Raw genomic sequence first — 18723 nt, 5'->3', positions numbered from 1 at the left:
GGTGATGGACAGGGAGGCCTGGTGTGCTGTGGTTCATGGGGTCGCAAAGAGTCGGACACGACTGAGTGACTGCAACTGAACTCAACTGAACTTAACTATATATATATATATAATTTTTAAAAAAGAGTACAAAACCTGTATTGTTGTAACTAGTCTCCTATATAAAAATATTTGAACTTAGGCCATTGATTGTTTTTGGCTCTCAATTTCCTTACCTATAACCTAAAGGCCAAGTAATGCCATTTAAGGACCCTTCCAATTGTATGATTCAACGGCAAAAGGGGATAATTTATTAGTTTGAGATTTTACACAGCCTAATCTGTGGTACTTAGAAAAATAAATCTGTCAGATATTACTCTAAAATATTTATCACTTTCCAAGTTTCTAATGCTTTGTATCTGCATATTTTTCAAAAATGTAATATTTACCCACACAATTTCTGTGAAGCTTTAGAATGTGACCCAATTTTACAGATGTAAAAATAAAAACAAATAATCTAAAAGACAGCATATAAAATTAGTTCTCATAAAGAGAGATTTTAGTTAATCATGTCTGAATTCACTGAAGAAAAACTGATTGAAGTATTGATGATATTGTTTTTCTTGAGAAACCCTAACTCTTTAGGAATGATAAGATTTTTTTTTTTATAACAAAACATATAACAAAACATTTAAACATTTATAACAAAACATTTAAAAATTGTTATTGAATTCACATGGGTTAAGAACAAGTTTAATCATTTTCATCTAGCAAGTGATTATTCTTTGAAGAAATTACAGTGTTAAAGCATTGGGTTTAATAAACACATGATAAAACTTTTTGCAATTTTGAAATGGTCATGGATTTCTATATTAAATCTGTTTTTTAAAGTTACTTCCTCCTGACATTTTATATAGATGGTATAACTTACCTTCATATAATGCACTTATTTCTAGTTTTTTGAGCTTTTGAATTCAACAACTTATAGGTAGAACAGAGACCAATTAAAACAGGAAAACAATCCCTACACTTGCTATGTAATCTGAGGAGAAAAAGAAAGGCAAGCATCTATTATTTTTAAATATTCTATTATTAAATTAATAACTAAAACTTGAAGGTTATTACTGTTCATGGATATTTTTATACCTTTGCTATAAATGAAATCTTTGGAGAAATGATTCCCCAAAATATTTTGTAATAGATTTTTAAATATCTTTTTCATTCTACTTAATTATATCTCTAAAATGTTCTTCAGATTAACTAATGGCAAGCAATGAATTTTAAAGAGATCTTTTCCAATAGTCTAATGAGGTACAGTGTATGATGAGTACCATAGTAAAAAGTATGGATGTTATATATCAGGTGTTAGTAGTAACAATTAAAATTTATATTTAGAATATATCCAAAATGGCACAATATTTAGACTACATCAAGGCACAGAATAGTTGGCATTTTATAATGTTTAATATTTTTATATTTTATTCTTCCTTTTGGAATGGAAAAGAAAGCAGATCAGATCTTCTACTCAATAGTGGCTGGTTGCAGAACAATGAGAATTTAAAACAAACAAAAAAGTGAACCAGGATGCCAAGGGGAACAATGTGAAACAAATTCACATATAATAACACACCCTCGTTTTCTCATTGGACTCTTGTGAAAATCAAATTATATCATGCTCGGTAGAGATTATAGAGAACCATGCATGTGCACTCTATGGCCAACTGTTGAAACTGACAGACCTGCAAAGTAACCTACCAAAGTATTAAAATCTTGTGTGTGCATGTGTGTCACAAATAAACTTAGAAAAGAAAATCAAGTTCCTAAGACATTTTTGGCAAGTTATTTCTCAAGCCTTAATTTTCTCATTTGCAAAGTAGAGGTTAAAAAAAAATACCTTAAAGGCTCATGAGAATCCTATGAGCCAATATTTAAGGGAAGCATTATGCTATTTTTAATATTTACTTCTGATTTTCAGAATCACTTTCCCTTTTAATTTGAATTTTTTCTTTCCTAACATTTGTCATTAAGTGTATTTCCTTCCACTATACATTAGTTAATAGTCAGTCAATATGAGGGCTACTATGTATAAATGTTTGCTTTCTCAGCATTTTCATAGTTAAAAACAAGAGAAAAATCTTTTTACCTACTTTCAGTAATTCAAAAATTTGCTTTAAAACTATGTTTAACCTAAAATGATATGTGCCTTAGCTTGGAATTAATTAGATAACCACCCAACACAACAAAAAATTGAAGTGTCAAGAACATATAATGATACAAATAAAATTCACATTTTATATTGTTTACATTGTTCACTAATGACTTGACCTTAGTATCATGTGACATCAAATTGATATTACTGATGATGAAAAATTATAAAAGCATTGATCTGTTATAATTAAAAAGTGGAATGTTTAGCATATGTTGGTAAGAATTGATCAGAATATGTTCTTACCATATCTATGAAGAAACATTTTTCATTAATATTGGTTAACTATATTTTGAAGATAAAAGGCGATCTAAAAGGATATAAATTTAACCTTCTTCCCTAATCCTTGACTGGTTTCTGTTTTTATTTGTCATTGGAATGGAGTTCAAGACAGAACCAAATACATTTAGAACGAGAATAAACAGGGAAGCTAGAAAGGTTGCCTTTGTTTTATGTCCCACTTGTGAAATTCTTCCAGATGTATGTATTCATAAAGTTTTCAAGAAACATTTACGTGGTATGGAAATTCCAAACAAAAACCTCAACTTTCAACTGAGACTACGTTTTATCAATCAGAAGACTGTGCTATGATTTAATGGAATATGACACATTGCACTCCATAGGTTGCACACTACACAATTATGGAGTGAGGGGTTTGCAAGTAATAACATCATTCAATCACGTCCAAACTCTTTGCAACCCCATGGGCTGCAGCCTGCCAGGCTCCTTTGTCTATGGAATTCTGCAGGCAAGAATAATGGAGCGGGTAGCCATTTCCTTCCTCACCCAGGGATTGAACCAGGGTCTCCTGCATTGCAGGCAGATTCTTTACCGTCTGAGCCACTAGGGAAGTCTAAGTCATATCACAGTCCATGTAAATATCATCTCCTAGAGTTACTCATGCACAAAACTATGCAGCTGTGTATAACAATCACATGTATGACCACAGAGGACTTTTTAGCAAGCACATGGCTTGAAATATCATGTTATTATTATTTCTGATTAACAATAAAAGACTACAAATAAAAACAATCTCTCAAATATCAGTACAACAACCTGTAGTCATTGGTCAAGAAAAGCCATGATGGTAATAATTTAAAAGGGAGTATGCATGCATGTGTGCTCAGTCACTTCAGTGGTGTCCAATTCTTTGTGACCTTATGGACCACAGCCCCTCCAGGCTCCTCAGTCCATGGATTCTCCAGGCAAGGGCACTGGAGTGGGTTGCCAGGCCCTCCTCCAGGGGATCTTCCCAAACCAAGGATCAAACCCCAGGTCTCCTGCACTGCAGGTGGGTTCCTTACCACTGAGCCACCAAGGAAGCCCGAATGGAGTATAATCTGCAAAAATACTGAGCCACTATCCTGTACAGCTGTAACTGACATGATATTGTAAATCAACCAAACTTCAATAGAAATAAAGGTCATGATACTATTGTAGATAATCTGTGGACATCATGGGTAACCCTATAGAGATAACTAGGGAGTTAGAGGAAATGGACCCTGAGAAAAGAGCTGAAGAAGAATCAGACTTGCCCTGAATCCCTGCCCTGTCTAAAAGTGAAAGCTGGGGCTAATCCTGACACTGGATCAGTATCTAATTTCCCATTTCTATTCTACCTTCTACCTTTTTACTTTATTTCTGAAAACTCTTCTATTTTGTGTCCCTAGCAATTCTATGGACCGAAGACTTCATTCTAATAGCTGAATTATTACAATAGGAGCTCGCTGCTTTCACTCATCATTTCATAATAAATTATGTAGATAAATAAAACTACATGAAGGTAAAAGAGAAGTATAAAGAAAATACAGTAAGTGTGAACTCAGAGCATGGTATAAAAACTAATTCAAAGAAATGAAAAGAATAGATTATAGTAAGCAATTTAAAAGGAGATACACCAATACGTTTTAAAATGAGCATTTCAATGCATCATTGCATTATATATGAATGTTTTATACATAATGTATATAAATGAAAGCACATATTTTCATAATATGTGTTAAAATACAATAACATGAACATTTGAATAAAAATTCAACTGGAAAAACAAGAGTTTATATTTCTGGTAAGCAGATTAGATTCTGCTGTAAAACCTTTTTCTTGTATTTATGTGTGTATGTATTTTGACCATTTACATCTCCCTAATAATAGCTAGACTGAGGGGAAGAAACAGTATTTTGTTATTTATTTATACTTCACCTTATTTCAAGAAAAGATTTGTTTAAAATGATGCTTATAAAATAGTAAGAAAAGATAAATTAGCAGAATATGAGAAAACAGTAAGAAAAACAAAATGTGGAATACTTGACCATTTAAATCTAAATGAGATGTTACATAAAAATGATAATTGTTTTTTTCAATTCAATGGAAAACAGAAATAAAAGAGACCTGGTTCACACTCCAGCATGAAGGATTTAGATTGGTTTCAAGAAATAGCTTTCTGATAGTGAAATGAAATAGGTCACTATCTTATTTGAAGATATTTAGAAACAGAATAGAATCTCATCTTTCTCTGCTCCTTGAGCATTAACCCTATCTAAAAGGATGGTTTGATGAGCTATCAAGGCCTCTCATATCTGGCTCTATAGTTATCTAATTTTACTGCCAGACCCATTCTATATAAAGGGCCAGTCTAATAAAGAGAAGATAGCTGGAAAATGGAATTAAATATGTGGCCAATGTTTCAGAGCTTGACATATTGCTCTATTGGGAACTATGATTATAAATTAATTACATTTGGGATTACAAAATAATGCAGTTTAAAACAGTTAAAATTAGTACTACAAGTATTTTGTTTTTAATTTTCTCTTTACAATCAAAGACACAAATTTAATTAGACTATGTAGAAATTATACTTAATTTTATAGAGATTATTCTTCTATATTCTCCTTCTAATTTGTCTTTACTCACATATTTATAACAGCCGAAACCAGAAGTTAAGTTGCTAAACATTTATTTGAGACCAAGTAGTTCCTCAGAGGAAAATATATGTTTTACCTGATTTGTTAGACACCCAAATAATTGCTTCTGAAGACACATGGCTTCTATTTCCTACCACAATAGTTAATGGAATCTGCCACAGGTAACTGCAAAATAAAAGACAAACTTTAGGAATTAAAATGGCTGTAACAAATAAACAGTATTTCCTATACATCTTCCATGTGATTTTTTTTTTATTCTCTTTAGGAAAATTTAAAAGATTCCCAAGTCATAAACATAAGGAGTAAGTAAAAATGAATTTACTCTTTCAACTCAGTAAGCAAACTTGACCTCTAAGAGTTTTAATTTCAATACAAAAGGAGGACCACCAGCAAAACAATTTATCTTGGGGGGGGAAAAAAGATTTGCATTTTACATGAGGAATAAAAAGTAGCTAAAATCCATATTATCTGTGCCAGATAATATATTGATTAAAGTCTTAAAATAACTTCATTCTACTTGATTCTATATTAGATTAATGCACATTTCAGTGGTTTTATGAATTTACATTTCAACATTCTCCTCATTTACTTGTCTAACTATTCTTAGAAAAAACTTGTCATTTTTTAAAGAAAAGTTAATACAGCACACCTAAAGTTACACAGCAAAGTAAGGACAAAAAGAAAAATTAATCAGATATCCCTGAAATCCAGATCAATACAAAGAATACTATCAGACACACTTAATGCCCTGTTTTCTAAAGTGGATTTTCCAAATTGATATGTGAAATCACCTACCAACAAGCAGGAATCAGTCATGAGTCTCAGCTAGTAAAGAGAAGCATTTTGTAGGCTATGACTTTTGATAGGACAAAAATTGAGGCCTAAAGTGCATGAAGTATTATCAATTTAACCTCAAATGAGCAGCCAGAGATAAGCTGGATAGTCTTATAACAAAACCCGGGACTACATTTTACTCCCCCTATAATACAGCCAGATTATGTTGACCAATCACTGTATCATTAGCAAGAGGGGTAGACAACAATATGCAATATGTGAAAAATATTTCTGACTTGAACACTATAAGAAGATATGCTGCATGATCTCAGTAACTGTGGGAGTTAATGGAGAATTTTTCAGGGAACATGTCTGGAGCTATACACGTAAAAATAGAATGCATATGCCTTTTAATAGGGGAGGACATCTCCAAATCTGTCATGCTGCATTTGATTATTAGTTTATCATTTTATGTTTCCTAGTCACAATAAACAGAATTTAGTAATAGCACAAAACACCAAACAGAATACTGGGAGAAATTCCTAGTTTGATACCGACTATTATCTCCAACGAAACTTTTATGCTTAAGATTCTAAATTTTAAAAGTATACGCTATACTTGTTCAGAGAAACATTTTTGTGTCCCCACTAAGGGAAGACATGATGCTATACTATAATGGACTCCAGACAGGTCAGGAAATAAACAACCTATGCGCAAAATAGTATTGCATTTAGAACACACATTGGTGAACACAACCCATGTACACTCTTTAACAAATATCCTCAAACTCATGAAACTAAAAACATGCAGAAATATTTTAAAATGGATTTACTGTGAGGAAGATTTACAGAGAACTGAGATAGAAACCTAGATATAGACAGATACAGCTGTTCTCTAAAAATAATGATGTAAATCATTAGATATAGCTGTTCTCTAAAAGTATGAAATCATTTTGATTAATTAAAATTATTAATTAAGAGACAACAACACCTAACTCTGCATCTGATTCTCAAGCTATGAACTTACTTTTGTGTATCTAAGATCTTTCAAAAGCCTGGAAATGAAAGGTATTCCATAAATTGTTGTTGAAATGGATTGAATGGGATTGAATTGAAGTAAAATAAAAGGAACAATACCAGTCTATAATAGACAGAGATTAACTTTATGAAATAGATTTTTTTAGTATATGTCTTCTGTATTGAGTTGGGGAAACTAAATTTTTATGTCAAATAAGTATTAGTTAAAGGGCAAAAGATATATTGAAAATGTTTAAAACTTTTCAAGGATAAATGTATCTTTTTGTAGCATGATCAAAAAATATTTATGAAAATTATTTGCTCCTAATGTAATTATACTTCTAATTTCACACTTATTTAAACCTCATTCTTCTAAGTAATGAAATTATATATAACAATAAAAATTGAGGTTTTGATATCTGAGCTTTCACAAAAGTCTCAAAAGTGCAGAAAAAGAGATTACTATCAATACCTGCGTGTTGTTTACAGACAATTCCACACACAAGAAACCTTCCTAAATGACAACACTGCACTGCAAAGCAATATTCAGATGCAAAAAATAAAAAAAAGGTATCAGGACACAACCATCAGGGCATTTTGTAAAACTTTTAAAATAGCCTCTATACTTTTCTTAATATTTTTGGCCTCTATTCTATATGCCTATGAGTCTGTGTGTGAGTGTGTATATATATGCATGTATGTACATGTATTGATAGACACATAAACAAAATCTATACATTGTCACAAAGACAAAATAAAAATTACAAATCACTAAGCACATTTTGCTATACTATAAACACTATGGGGCTTCCCTGGTGGCTCAGAGGTTAAACCATCTTCCTGCAAGGCAGGAGACCTCAGTTTGATCCCTGGGTCTGCAAGATCCCCTGGAGAAGGAAATGGCAATCCTACAAGTTACTTTTTGTAACTTTCCAAGCAACACATAATTGAACTTTCCACCAATTTCATTTTAAGATCAAAGAATGATAATTACGTTCCTTTGTGATTACAACTTAAAAGGCTAGGGACCCTCTATATCGTGGGCGAAAAGCTCTATGCGGTGTGCTGCAAAAAAAAAAAGAAAAGAAATAAAAAAATCCAAGACTGCAGTGAGTTATATTTTAAAAGAAACTAGAAAAAATAATGTGTGAAAGTAGTTTGTACATCTGCCCCTTAAATTTAACTTGAATGTTTTGTCATATCATTTTAAGAAGAAAAGCAATAAAAACAATACATTTCAACAGACTCTCCAGATAATTTTTTTCTTTAATAGTCCCTGAGAATACCTCTCTTCATGTAGGTCACATTTTTATAATAAAGCAATGTTTATTCTAATGATTATGTTAAGAAAAGAATAGTTGCTTATTTTAGCTTGAGCGAAAAAAAAACTTTTTTTAATTGTACCAGTATTAGTGAAGCATTCAAGCAGATGTCATGAAAAGTGGTTCAGAGGCTGCTGTCATTAGACCCAAAACAAAAGGAGATAAATATAGTTCCCTGTAGCACAGGACTCTAAGAAGCTCCATACATATGAGGGACATTACTGAATCTTTATATTAATTTATAAAAGAAAGCTACACAAAGTTACAACTGTCCAAATATCAAAGTGCTAGCAAATATGTTACTTTCACATATCAACTAACTTTATCTAATTATTATATAAAAATCTTTCCTTTCTCTGCTGTAACATAGCTACCTCATATGAAAAATAAAATGACTATTGTTGTTCAGTCACTCAGTCGTGTCTGGCTCTTTGCGACCCCATGGACTGCAGCACACCAGGCCTCCCTGTCCATCACCATCTCCCAGAGCTTGCTCAAACTCATATCCATTGAAGTGGTGACGCCATCCAACCATCTCATCCTCTGTCTTCCCCTTCTGCTCTTGCCTTCAGTCTTTCCCAGCATCAGGGCTTTTCTAATGAGTCAGCTCTTCACATCAGTTGCCAAAGTACTGGAGCTTCAGCTTCAGCGTCAGTCCTTACAATGAGTATTCGGGACTGATTTCCTTTAGGATGGACTGGTTGGATCTCCTTGCAGTCCAAGGGACTCTCAAGAGCCTTTTCCAATACTACAGTTGAAAAGCATCAATCTTTCAGCGCTCAGCCTTCTTTATGGTCCAGCTCTCACATCCGTACATCACTACTGGAAAACCATATCTTTGACTATGTTGACCTTTGCTGGCAAAGTAATGTCTCTGCCTTTTAATGACTGCATACATTTAAAATGTTCTAGGCATGTTATAGTATTCTCGTGTCCTCTACAAAATTGAAGACAAAGAATTGATTATGCTGGCCTAGAAAATATCCTCAATGGGGTTTCTAGCATAAATGAGCTTTATGTTTTACTGCACTAACTATTTGCATTATACAATAAAGATCTAGGAAGTTTACAAAGAGCAGACAGAATTGACCACAACATTATAGTGAATTAAATGATCAATTATACAAAAGTGAATACTAAAATTTCAACTGCAAACTCTATTATTTCAAAATAGATAAAAAATAAATGTTGACGCTGATGGGATACCATGCATTATCTCACTCAATGTTTTCTATGCCAAGTTCTCAGCATTTGAAACATCCATGTGATTTTATAACTTCAGCGAAAGCAAAACTCTGTAGATGCTATATATGCCTATACATCCTGGGAGAAAGTCTTACTTTAGAGAATCAGACTCATGGCTGATACATCTGGAGCATGTTATAGGATGACAGAATATTTTTGTTCAAAATTTGTTCTATCGTCTGCATGTCCTTTATGTTTTTCTGCATCAGTGATGCTTTTGTCAGCTTGATCATTTTCAAAGGCATGGCCTGAATCTCTCTGATTTTGCCACAGTCAAGTACTTTTTATGTACTTCTGGCAGACCTAGGGTGAGGCCTAAGCAGGTTTCACCTGGGGCCAGACAGTGGTTGACTGGAAGCACTGTTTGGCAACTGTGAGTGATTCAGCCTGGGTAAAGAAGTGTTGACAGGATCAGACCCTGACAATGTGGCAGGATGGTACCTTGCATTCCACAGATCCAAACAGTTGGGTTGCAAGGGCAGATTATTGAAGGACAGTGTACCTACTAACCAGGAAATTTACAACACTTTCTTAAGTGGCTTCCCAATTTAGCCATCAGAAAACATGCATGACTTTCTCAGTCACTTCTACGTGGGCTCTGTCTCGGAGCTACCCTACTTGGGATGATTTCCATTCCTCTTAGACATAACAAAGAAAGTTAATTCATGCTTTGCATAACCTAGATATTGGTGCATGATCAAATCAGAATTCTTAATATTCCAAATGGGAGACAGAGTGACCAGTCTACAGTCCACACCTCATTTAACTTATTAACTTCCATCCCTCCCTGCCCCTGATTCTCAACTTCTTATCAAGATACTTTAGAAAAAATAAAATGCAATGATTTAAGTTATACTATCTTTCCTTGGCTCAGCTTTAATAAAAGGCAAAACAGTGGGAAAACATGAAATATAAAAGAAACACTATATGCTGAATTTTCAGTAATGAAATAAGAATTTCAAATGAAAGTTAACAACAAATCAAATTCTATGTATGTTGCATTTAGTGGTTTTTAAACACTAAAAGTTAAGGAAAGGAACATATTTTGATACTATGTGACTTTGATACCTAGACTAAATGGATCTAGTTTGAGTTCCTTTGGTTCAAACATTATTTATCTTGGTTTTACATTTCTGTTGGTTTTAACAGGTCTTTCTGGATTATTGGTTTCTATTGGCTGTTTTATAAATTTGTTTTCTCAATACTATTCAATTCACTTCAAAGTATTTTAACTTTCTTAAATTTAATTCAATAAACATTTATAGGGAAAAGTAAAAAATCACACATTATTTTATTTTTCCCTCATCCTGGGAAAGACTGAAGGCAAAAGGAGAAGGGGGGTAACAGAGGCTGAAATGGTTAGATAGCATCAATGGATATGAGTTTGAGCCGACTCCGGGAGATAGTGAAGGACAGGGAAGCCTGGTGTGCTGCAGTCCATAGGCTCACTGAGTTGGACACGACTTACTGACTGAACATTTTTAAAATGACCGTAATAATTTAAATTCTGTCCTCTTAAATGAAATAACTTTGGTATGCTGTCACATTGATAGTTAAAATATCTGGAAATGGAAGTATAAAAAGGGCTCAAAATGAAAACATCATATGCAAATGAAGAAATGAAAACTATATTTCACATACATTTCATTATTCTGTTATCAATTCTTTTTAAAATGTTAAAGTGCAAAAACAAAAGTGCAAAAAATAGTATTTTTTTTTCATGTAGAAAAAGAACTGTACCTGTTATTTTGAGGTTCATGTGCTTTAGCTTTAGCACTGATATCATAAATAAAATGCTGCTGGGTAATTATTATTCTATTTTCAGTTGTTGTATTTCCCAAGATGGTGATAACAGGATAACCCATCTGGAGAGTCCACTGATCCATTACTTCCTGTATATTTACGTATTTTCCATTCCTTTTTAAAGCCTTTATAATCAAAATTGTATAAATTAATTTTATAAACATGAATTATAAACATAATTAACATTAAACCATTTTCATGTTTACCTTTATGACTTATTTCAGGATGAAAACACTTCAAATCAGTGAAACTAATATAATGTGTTAGTAAAATTAATCTTCTTGTCTTAGCCTAAGCTTCATGTATATATAATAGAAATGAAAGCTTTATCAACATTAACATTTTTAACCTAATGGAGGATAAAACATATTTTATTGTTAAAGCAAGTACTTGAGGCATCATTAAGCATATCCAGTGTGTTTAGTATTAAATGCTTTTATTCACTTATATAGAAAAAATTCTTTACCATCAATATTTCACTCAAACCTGAATATCTGACACCATATTAAAATTATATTTCAGAAGTATTATCATATTTGAAACTAGGCAAAGTATCTTTACAATTCGTAGCTGAATTAATTTTTAAACCTCATCGTCCTTATAATACATCAAATATAAAACAAGAAAGCATATCAAGAAAGGGGAAATATAAAAAGTGAAAACAAACCGTCAGTGTCAATAAAAGTTATGAATGTTTTATAAACTCAATTCAAATATTCAAGAAGAGGTTTCAGTTTTCAAGCCTCCTGTACTTTACCTCTGATAGTGTATTCCAGAGATCATTCCTGGCTGCATTGCCATACTTATGAATAGTTAAGTAATCCTACAAAGAATATAAAATTGTAATTAAAATTCAAAGGCTAAGCAATTTCCAGTAAACACATTTGTTTCTCAGTTCGATTAATTATTTCCATTTGTTGGAACTATATTAACACAAACATAAAGACATGCCAAAAAAAGAAAAGAATCTCATTTTAAAATATTCCAAAGCGATTGAACTATAGCATATTTTTAATTAAATCATCAAACAGTACTAATCTCTTAAAATTTATTTTCATATCTGTCATCACTTCTTATGGATTTCCAGGGTCAAAGATCTTCCTCAAATTTAGCAAGTTAAGCTCAGGCAATTTTGAAGAAACTACTTACGCAGTAAGTAGTTTTGAAATATTTGAAATATTTGAAATATTTAGGGGAAACCTTCTCATCAGGATTTCATGCTGAAGTGTTTAAAACATATTTTGCCTTATGGGAAAAGAAAAAAAAAAACAAAAATCTGACTTCTGTGTACAAATGTGAAGAGGGATTGTTTTGCCAAAAAGGTGATGACTTTCTCCATGACCTGTCCAGTTACCTGGTCTCTCTGCAAAGGACAGGCAGCCTTGTACAAAATGATACATGCTTATTTTCATGAGCTTGAAACACATTAATATTTAATTTAAAAAAATCAATCCTGAGTTTATATAATATTTTAAAGCTTAGGGCTCCACATTTTCCATTTTCAATCATTAGTAGTTAACTGTACATACTTCTGTTTCATGTCTGTTCCTTTCTAAGAAGCATGTCACTGTGAATATGTTATTTGTGACTTCTTGACATTATTTTTTTCTGAATCCAAAGTGGAAAGATCAATATAGAACACTGTTTTATGTTATAAAACAGTATCACTTCATTCATCTGAAATTTCATGATCTCTAGAACACGTAGGTAGTAGGCAAAATTCTAATTTACATCATAGTACTAAAACAAACAAAAAAACTGCTGACTCCTTTCAGTACTTTATGTAGAGTGGAATACTTTAGGGATAATTAAAGTTGGGGAAGAAAATTTTCTGAAATACAAATTGTAGCACCTGTGACAAATTCAGCTTTCTTGGCAACTCACAGCACAGCAAATGGCAACCCCTGCTTAATCACACTCCTAGAGATGCAATGCCCAACACTCAGCAATCACAAATACATCATCACCATCGAGTGTTAGGAATAACTTTACTGAAAAATTACAAGTGAATGACCAATCTGAATCCTAATTTTGTCTTTGAACCTGCCATATGAAGCATTTCCATTTAGATCCCAGGGACCAGGATTTAAATCAGTCATTTCAGATTTAGTTTTCAGAATTATTTTTTATACTTGTTTAGCATTTAAATGAATAAACTGGGGAAAAACAGGAACTTTGAAACATAAATTTAAATTATATTTTCATTTTAGCTGAAACAGTAAAGAAAATGCCTGCAATGCAGAAGACCGGGGTTCAATCCCTGGGTCAGGAAGATCCTCTGGAGAAGGGAATGGCAATCCATTCCAATATTCTTGCATGGAAAATCTTATAGACAGAGAAGCCTAGAGGGCTACAGTTCATGGGGTTGCAAAGAGTTGGACACAACTGAGTAACTAATACTAACACCAATGAAAAAGCATTAAAAGTAGAACTATTTATCACTGGGTTCTGCTTATGGAGAGTGCTGCTAGAATAATCCAAAAGAGAGAACAAAGGAATACTACAGAGACCTTGAAAGGTCCAATAGATAACTACAGGCTTCTCTTCACTGGCAGACTGTAACAATCCAATGGTTCATGAGAGGACTTGTCCCGGGCCCAACACTGATCATCAACTGGAGCTCTTGGTTCACTCCTCAGTTTAGAATAAAGTTCAAATTTACATTTCAAGCAAGCTGAAATGGCAATTATCCAAGCTTAGGAAGGCGTTCCAACTTGCCTGCCTCAATATTCAGGGCCGATCTCATGCCTTCTTGGACTGCCAGCAGACCCATTCAGTTTTGGGGTGTTTCTAGAATCCTATGTATGTCATCTCTTTTCTCTACAATAAAACCCAAATGTTTTCCTCAGTTATTTTAGCCTTCCTCTTGCACAAATATAGTCATATTTTGAATTGAAATTTTGCTTTGTCTTTGTAGAATTACAGAAAAACTTAAAGAACACTGTGTCTTTTTTGATGGTCAATCATTTATTTCTTTGTTCATTCCACAAAATGTATGGTGCACTCTGCATGTGTCAGGCAGCCTACCAGGCGCTGGGGCAACAGTGGTGGAAAACTGAGAACAACTGCAAATACTGAGATAATTTGTGGAGGAAGCTTTCTGTGCCTGAAAGTGGACAAGTCTTGGTACAATAGCCACTTGACAAGATGAATGAAACATTTGATAAGAGCTTGAACAAGAAGACTTTAAGCTCCTTTCAAAACTACAAGTCAATAAATATGGAGATGGCTGGAGTTATGAACCAGAAATGAAAACTTTTATTTATATTTATGTGTATGAAAGTCAATCAATTTGACATTATAATACAAAGCAGAAAAATGATTTCATATTAGCTCTATAAAGAGAATTGTGTGTTCTCAATACAAAGTATTTCAGGAACAGTAGAGCTGTTGAAAAGAATAAAACAAAGATGATCATCATATTCTAAAGGAATGTAACTAACAATATAAACTGATTAAAAGTTAAAAGCATGTTAAGCACAAGTACAGTCTGATACATAAAGTGCAGGGATGGAAGTCTGACTGTCTTTGTTCAAATCCATCCTCCAGCGTTCCCTAGTTAAATGATCTTTGGCAAGTCACTAAAGTTCTTTGTGATTATCTTCATACCCATAAAAATAAGGATAATAAAAGTAACTGCTACATAGAGGTTTTCTGAGGATTAAATGATTTAATACCGATACAATCTTTAAAAGTGAAGAGTGCCTAATACAGTAATGCCTATTCAATAGACAGTAGCTGCTATAATCTTTTTAATCATTTCTGGCTACAGGTGTGAAAACAGAGTAACAAAAACAAGAGCATCATTAACAGTAATAAAGAACATAGTACATGAGAACAATAATATTTGTCTCCCTTTTAGCTGTATAAGTTGCTTTATATTTTCTCATTTAACCCCATGACAACATTTATGAGCTAGGTGTTAGTATTATCACTCAATAAATCAAAACACTAGAACTCAGAGACTCCAGCCCATGCCCAAGTCCTATGCCTGTCCACACAACTGCTGACCCAAATCCAAGATCTATGGGATGACACACAGGTGACTAACAGTTATGTTCAAAGCTGAACTCATCATCCTCCCCTGTATCAGCCCCTTTGGGGAGCACCTTCCCAGGAATAACCCTTCCATCCACTGCAACCAGAAGCCAAACAAGATGCCTCTCTTCCCCTTTCCACCACATTCAGGTAATGATAAAACATTCTCCAATACTCCCCCTTCCCTTTGCCTGTTTGACAACCACTCTACAGTATTTTGTCCAAATATACCGACTACTGCTAGTATTTCTGCTTTGTCCCTCTAAATCTAATCAGTATCACTCAGCCACGCATAAATACTTTTCATCAAATATATACCTGAATCCCTGCTATATTCAGAATATCACTCAAACACACTTCAGTGTAACTTAAAGGTGTCTCTCATGGTCTGGTCTCTCTGGACTGCTCCAATCCCACCCATTACTTTGCTGCCTCCCTGCCTCAACTTAGTCATTTTCAGCTTTCTTGAAGCAGGTGCCTACTGACAACTTTCTCTCTTGTCTAGTTCCCTACACATGCAGTTCTCTACATACTCTTTTCCCCTTTGCCCATTTGAATTCAATTCAATCTCCAGGGCTCAAACTTACTTTTGTTTCCTTCAGAATCCTTTCTTGTGCATTCCCACTCTCTTCCTAATTCTGAGTTAAGTACCCATTATATTCTCACGTTTCAACATATAGGAACAATTATCACACTGCATCATAACTGCTCGGTAGTTAGTCTGGCTGCCCACTTAGTCTGTTAACTCCATGACAGTGAGGATCCCATGATTACTGTTTAGCACTATTCAGCCAGCACCTATGTGTCCAGCCTGGTATCAGTAGATGCTCAATATATTTGCGAGATTTCTGACTTTCCTTATGCAATATGCCTTTCTGCTGACAGCCGACAATGCAGAGAGAGAGATTTCTTATACCTAAAACATTCCCCCCAAACACCATCTTTAAACACTTATAGAGGATTTTATTATTTCAGTGCTTATATGTCAGATATAGCTTGCATTGATATATACAGTTGGCTGTGATGTCATTAAGAGTGTACACTATATTGGGTATGAGATCATTTTTTGTTTTACTTTCTTTGCTAACAAGTAACACAGTTTATAACATGTTATGTATAAAAGCCAGTGGGACTAATAAAGACAAGGGGAAAAGTAAAAAGTGCGCTGAAAAGTAAAGTATTATTATCTTTTAAGATTTACATGCAAATAATTACGGAATACTTACTCTCCTATTAATAGGCCCTTCAGCATGCTGAAACAGAGGATCAAACATATATATGGTCTATTCCTTATGACATGGAGGGAGAGTTTGACAAAATTCAAAGATGTTTAGCTGCAAGTAACAAAAAATCCACCCTGGAATGACTTTTTTTTTTTAATAACAAGATTTATTTTTTCTTACTATAAGAAGATAAGATAGTGCTGCAGCTCTTCTCCAATGGAATTCTTTTGGCTCCACATTTACCTAAGTTGTGGCCTCATCTTCAGGTTTGGGGCTAGATGGCTGAAGCAATCCCAGTCATCATATTCGGATGGAACACTGCACAGAGGAAAATAATGACTCTCTTTCTAGGGATCTCTCTTTAAAAATTAGGAAAACTCTCCAGACTTCCCTGGTGGAACAGTGGGTAAGATTCCAAGCTCTGAATGCAAGGGGCTGGAGGTTCAATTCCTGGTCAGGGAACTAGATCCCACATGTTGTGACCAAGACCTAATGCACCCAAATAAATAAATAAACAAAAACAAATAAATGTTTTTTAAAAAATCAGGAAAACTCTCCCTCAAATCCTACATCAAACTCCCCATGCTTCCCATTTAACAGAATTGTATTATGTGCTATAGCCAAAATCAATTAGTGAAACATTTGGGGGAAATTGCACAGTTCAGGACCCTGTCCTGTGAAGTAAATGATTACACAGACATGGATGACAGCCCAGACAAAATCAAATCTGGTTGATAAGAAAGAAAAGGAAACTAGCTTATGGGTAGGCCGCCAACAGTGTTTCCTCCAGTGAGACAAGGGATGCAAGTAGGGGCCTCATTGACACTGGAAGGCAGGATCCCACCTATTTGTAAGAACCATCTGGGAAATGCCAGGTAAATTGGGCATTGGTTTTTCTGACTATGTGTCAGGAAGTTTAAAGCAAGGGTTTGAAATATTGTCCCTTTCTAGTAAGAATAATTGTAGCTCAAAATATCTGTACTGGGCATTTGTCTTTCGTTTGTCTTTTCAGCATTTAAAATACCACTTTAACATAGGGTAATAACTCACCATGGAATCTTACAGGAAAGTGAGGGCTCTCTCCCTTAGAGACGGAAGGGATGAAACTCTCTCCCTCTCCACTCCCCCTGGCAGCTAAAGCATGGACACAAGGGGACAGTGCATCCCCGGGATCAAAGCAAATGAGTGGGAGGTGCTGAAATCACGCTGCCTGTGATGGCGACACTGAGGGTCCCGGCACAGTAATGCTAATGTAGCAACTGGACCACCAGCCTTACTGCACGGCCTTGGCTGCACGTCTTCATCTCCGAGTCTTCCCTGTGTGCGTGTGTGCTGAGTTGCTTCAGTCCGCCCAACTCTTTGTGACCCTATGGACTGTAGCCTGCTGGGCTCCTCTGTCCAGGGAGATTCTCCAGGCAAGAATCCTGGAGTGGGTTGCCATGCCCTCCTCCAGGGGAATCTTCGCAACCGAGGGACTGACCCCATATCTCTCCTGTCTCTTGCATTGGGTGCTTTACCACTAGGGCCACTTGGGAAGCCCCTGTGATGCTTTCTTAGTTACGATTATCTGTTTTGTAAGCCGGATTCTCCAGCCTTCCCAGTGAGTCCAATGACTGGCCTGAAGTGTTAATCACTCAGTCATGTCCAACTCTTTGCAACCCCATGAACTACACTGTCCATGGAATTCTCCAGATAAGAATACTGGAGAGGGCTGCCATTTCCTTCTTCAGGGGATCTTCCTGACCCAGGGATCAAAACTGTCATCTGCAAACAGTGAGAGCTTTACTTCTTCTTTTCCAATATGGATTCTTTTTCTTTCTTTTTCTCCTCTGCTATAGCTAGGACTTCCAGAAGTATTTTGAATATAGTGGTGAAAGTGGACACCCTTGTCTTGTTCCTGATCTTAGGCTGAATGCATTCAGTTTTTCACCATTCAGAATAATGTTTGCTATAGGCTTATCATATATGGCCTTTACTATGTTGAGGTAGGTTCCTTCTATGCCCATTTTTTTAAGAGTTTTAATCATAAATAGGTGCTGAATTTTGTCAAAGGCTTTCTCTGAACACTCAATGACATAAATCAAAGCAAGATCCTCTATGACCCACCTCCTAGAGTAAGGGAAATAAAAGCAAAAGTAAACAAGTGGGACCTGATTAAACTTAAAAGCTTTTGCACAGCAAAGGAAACTACAAGCA

At 34.6% G+C, this 18723-nt stretch overlaps 1 protein-coding gene across 1 annotated transcript in view; it reads right to left on the bottom strand.

Moving 5' to 3' along the window:
- The window catches only part of TRHDE (thyrotropin releasing hormone degrading enzyme), a 429224-nt gene that overhangs the window by 91988 nt on the left and 318513 nt on the right, over positions 1–18723 (bottom strand). The window contains exons 8-10 of the mRNA XM_043879610.1: positions 12024–12089; positions 11204–11391; positions 5183–5271 (exon numbers count right to left, since the gene is read on the bottom strand). Of these exons, the coding sequence (XP_043735545.1) occupies positions 5183–5271; positions 11204–11391; positions 12024–12089 (343 nt within the window). The remainder of the gene's footprint in view (positions 1–5182; positions 5272–11203; positions 11392–12023; positions 12090–18723) is intronic.

This window comes from Cervus elaphus, chromosome 3 (assembly GCF_910594005.1).
Source record: "Cervus elaphus chromosome 3, mCerEla1.1, whole genome shotgun sequence".
Classification (NCBI taxonomy): domain Eukaryota; kingdom Metazoa; phylum Chordata; class Mammalia; order Artiodactyla; family Cervidae; genus Cervus; species Cervus elaphus.
Note: the sequence above shows the minus strand (reverse complement) of the source record. Positions and strands in the feature narration are given on the sequence as shown.